This window comes from Crocuta crocuta, unplaced genomic scaffold (assembly GCF_008692635.1).
Source record: "Crocuta crocuta isolate KB4526 unplaced genomic scaffold, BGI_CrCroc_1.0 scaffold327, whole genome shotgun sequence".
NCBI lineage: Eukaryota > Metazoa > Chordata > Mammalia > Carnivora > Hyaenidae > Crocuta > Crocuta crocuta.
In genome coordinates this window covers 833,677-837,840 of record NW_027529176.1, presented here as the reverse complement: position 1 = coordinate 837,840, position 4,164 = coordinate 833,677, and the positions used below count along the sequence as shown (strand labels likewise).

General features: G+C 67.3%; 1 protein-coding gene across 1 annotated transcript in view; it reads right to left on the bottom strand.

Annotated features, from left to right (window-relative positions):
- The window catches only part of LOC144226670 (plectin-like), a 34,930-nt gene extending 32,174 nt beyond the window's left edge, over nucleotides 1–2,756 (bottom strand). The window contains 1 exon segment of the mRNA XM_077758131.1: nucleotides 2,219–2,756. Within this exon segment, the coding sequence (XP_077614257.1) occupies nucleotides 2,219–2,756 (538 nt within the window).
- Between the last annotated feature and the right edge of the window lie 1,408 nt (nucleotides 2,757–4,164).

Below are 4,164 nucleotides of genomic sequence, written 5' to 3'. Positions count from 1 at the left end.
CACGCGCCTCGCTGGGGCTCCTTCCAGGGCTGCTCCAGGTGGAGCCTGCGCAGTCCGGCTCCGCTCAGGGCACCTCGTTAGAGGGAGCCTTCCCGACTGCGCCTCCAGCTACCTCCCCCTTGCTCGTTCCTCATCCAATCCATCCCCAGATGTCGGGGCCCCCCCGCCGGCTGGGGGCTTGGTCTGGGTCTGGCCGATGTGCAGCTGAACAAGAAGTGGATGCCCTGCCGTGAGGAGGCCCCCAGGTGGGGACGGAGGTGCAGCAGGCACACCTGACCACCCACGACACCCACGGCTCCTTGGCCAAGGCTGGACAGGCAGAGGCGGCCATTCTGGTGGGTGAAGGGGGCCCCATGCGCTCCTGCCCTCCCCTCCTATCAGCTGCCCGGGGAGGACACAGCCGGCGAGGAAGGGGTCCGAGTGTTCGTTATCTTAGACTTGGCGATTCTAGGTGCAGCCTGAGCGTGGAGCCGTCACAACCCCACTGACGAGGCTGTGCCCACACCAGGGCCGGCACGCAGCATGCCCGCGGTGCCCCCGGCCTTGGGTGGCCCTCAGGTCCTGTGCTCGGCCCTTGGGGAGCCCACACCCGCAGGCCTGACTCAGCCTGGAGCTGGAGTTCATTTCCTGTTGGAAACTCTGAGCTGCCGCCTGTGGCTGCGGCCGGGAGGGAACACTGAGTCACCTCCACCAGGGCTGGGGGTGCCCTCCTCTCCGCCCGCTGCAGCCACACCCAGTCCCCCAGCCTGGCCACAGGCGAGGAAGGAAGGGGAGAGAAGGAAGGAACTCGCACTCAACGTACCCGCAATCCAAAAGAGGGAGAGCGCAGGGGCTCCGCGGCGGGGGCGGAAGGACCCCTGGGCTGGGACTCGGCCACTGAAGGCCAGTCGGTGCGGACCACGCGCCCAGCCAAGCACTCATCTCCTTGTGGGGAACACTGCCACCCCACCAACAGGAGTTTGGAAAGGTCTTGAAACTTGTCCGAAGGCCACCCCACGGGGAGAGCCCAGAGACCAGCCCTCTACCCCACAACCTCACTGATCCTCCCAGATGGGCTCCCAGGGCACAGCCCTAGCGGGTCCACCCCACCCCACACCAGACCTGGGTCCCGTTTGGCACCTTAGACTTGCACCCGGGTCCCTTGACCCCCATGCACCTGGCAAGCTCTTGCCCACCCCACTAGCCTCAGGCCAGGCCCCTTTCCCAGCCCCTTCGACACCGTGTTCCTCCTGGGGTGAGAAGACACAAAGAAGGCAGAGCCGCGCCTGCCTTCTGCCGGGGCACCAGGGCCACCCCAGATCAGCACCAAGGCCAGTGAGCTCCGAAAGTACGTGTGTGAGCCTCACACTCCAAGGGACACCAGTCATCTGCCTACCTGGGTCCTGCCAACACAGGCGCTTAGGGATAGAGGATGCCCCCGAGGAAGGACGCCACAGGGTCACTTGGCAACCCCTGGGGCCGTAGGACCCGTTCCATCCTCTGTGACCCAGCTTCCATCAGAAAGGATCTGCCTGGACTTGGGGCCAGGCCCGGTGCCCACCACACCCTGACCGCTGGTTCGCCCTCTGCTCCTCTCCCCCAACCCAGGGCTGTCCCCTCACTGACCCCAAGCTGGCCAGCCTCCAGTCACAGTACCAAAGCACGAGACCATATGGGCCACAAAACCATGGGGGCAGATGTCACCCCCACCGGACAGACTTAAGGCGCAGAAGGGTCAGGCAGTTCACCTGGGCCACACCGCTGGAGAGTGGTACCCTCCCTCCCCGTTCTGTCTCCCTCTACACACTACCACCTCGTGCAGAGAGGGCCTCGGGGCACACAGGCCATAGGGACGTACAAGCAAGCGGGGCGCAGGCCAAGGGCAGTGCTGGGGGGAGCAGCTAGCTCGTGTGGGGCAGGGCTGCGCTAACAGCTGGTCCTGCCAGTCCAGGCCCTGTGAGCCCCACCCCTAGCCCGCAGGGGAGCCTGGGGCTGGGCTGGCAGTGGCCCATGGGCTCCTCCTTGGCCTACCCACCCCAAGGTCCTCAAGCCGGGAGGAGGAGCCACGTGAGTTCACTACCGGAGCGCCTGCACCCTCACCCTTGGGCAGACAGAGCACCACCTGCTGGCGTGAGCGAGGGCCCCCCACGTGCACTGCCATCCCCAGCCCACCAGGCCTGCGCCCAGGCACCCCCTTCCCGTCCCCGCCCCCCAGGGCTGGGGGCAGGACGCAGCTGACCTGTGGCTGGGGCAGGCTCCGGGCCAGGCCTCGCCAGGTTCCCCTGGGCGGTGGCGGGCACCACAGGGGGCTCAGGTGCCCCCTCCTCAGGCTCCTTCCGACGGTAGACCCGCCGCTCCTCACGGGCAGGGTCCTCAGCCGGCAGCGGCCCCCACTTTGGCGGGCAGCCCAGGGGCCCCTGCACAGACTGCACATGGGGGGCGCGGCGCGCAGGCATCACCATGGCGACAGGCCGGCGCACGCGCTGCAGAGAGGCGGGCACGATCTCCGGCGGCAGGTGCAGGTACTGGCGCAGGTGGGCGATGCCCTCGTTGGTGAGGTACCAGTAAAAGTGGCGCCAGGCAAAGGTCTCCCGCACCAGGCCCCGGGCCCTCAGCGAGGCCATGGCGCGCATGACCTGCAGGTTGGTGACGCCAGGGACGTGAGGGTGCAGGCTGCGGGGCCTCCGATCCTTCTTTGCCACCATCACGCCCTCACGGAAGAGCACCTCATAGATGGCCCGCAGCTGGTCCAGCGGCATGAGCATACCCGCCACCATGGCTGCCAGAGCCCGAGCGGCGAGGGTGACGGGCGGGGCACAGGGAGGAGGCCCACAAGGCACCTCAGGCGAGGCGGAGGCTGGCAGGCGGGCTGNCCGGCACTGCCCCCTGCCCACCGCCTGCGAGAGCCTCCTGCCGGCCCGCCCTCCCTGCGGGACGCCCAGGCCGGCCCCCTCTGACTCAGCAAGCATGGGCGGCCCCTCCCACCCACAGCCACCGGGGCCCCTCACAGAGTGGGGGGCCCCTTGCAGAGTAGGGGGTCCCTCGCAGAGTGGGGGACACCTTGCCGTGGCAGCCACCCGGGCAGCCCCCCCTTCCTAGGCCCCACAGCTCCCACGTCAGAAATTACGTCACTTTCTAAACACTTCCTTCAAGGGTTCTGCGACTCAGGGAGGGGGAATCTACAACGGGGGCAGCAGGGAGAAGGGGAGACGGGACCGGGCTCCTCAGGCTGGGGACCCCACTCAGGGATTCACCAGGATCTGAAAGTGGGTGCTGGGTTGTCTGGGCCTGATGGGGCATTTGAGGTCTGAGGGGAAAGCTGGGGTCTTGGGGGGCAGAGGTCGGAGGGGGGACCGCGGTGGCAGCTGCCATGGCACGTGGACAGGCGGGCTTTGGACGCCACTGGCTGCTGTCCATCACACAAGCAGAGGGACAGAGCCCCCACCTCCAAATGCCAGGCCCAAGACTGTGGCCACCCTATTTAACACTTCCCATGCCAAGCCAGATCAAGGGGGACCCCAAAACATTCTGAGCAGGGCCTCTATCCACCCCAAGCCCCAGGCTGGCTGCTGGAACCCAGAAACTCTCAGCTGCCACAGGAAATCAAACCCCTGCCAGGCAGGCGTGGTGCCCCTACTGCCACACAGACACCCTGCCCTAGGTGGCCTGAGTGCCCGTGGACTAGCTGGGCAGATGCAGGGGGAGCAGCACCTCACCAGAAGACGATCAGGGGCCCAAGTCAAAGGAAGACCCGCGGCAGGGTCCAGGAGCTGCCCGGGAGGCCCCGCAGCCGGATCTTGCCACACCCATCANGCCCCCCTGCCGCAGGGCCGCCCCCCCCGCACCCGCCAGGCTCTCCCCTTCCCCCCAGCCGGCACACCCATTCCCACCAAGCGCAGCTAACCCGGGAACTGAGTATAAATAGAGCCAACAGGGCGGGGGTGGGGGATCCCGAGGTGGGAGGCGCCCCCGGGCAGGCGGCCAACTGGCAACCGGCAGGGGCGGGTGTATGGGGCGGTTGCCATGGCACCGCAGCGCCAGGTCCAAACAGCGCCCCCAACACACACACACTCTCATGCACACATATACACTCACACGTACATGCATACACACACTCCTTAGACACACGCACGCGCGCCCAGTCCTGGCGGATGCGGCGGCGGAACGTGAAGACGCGGCCGACTG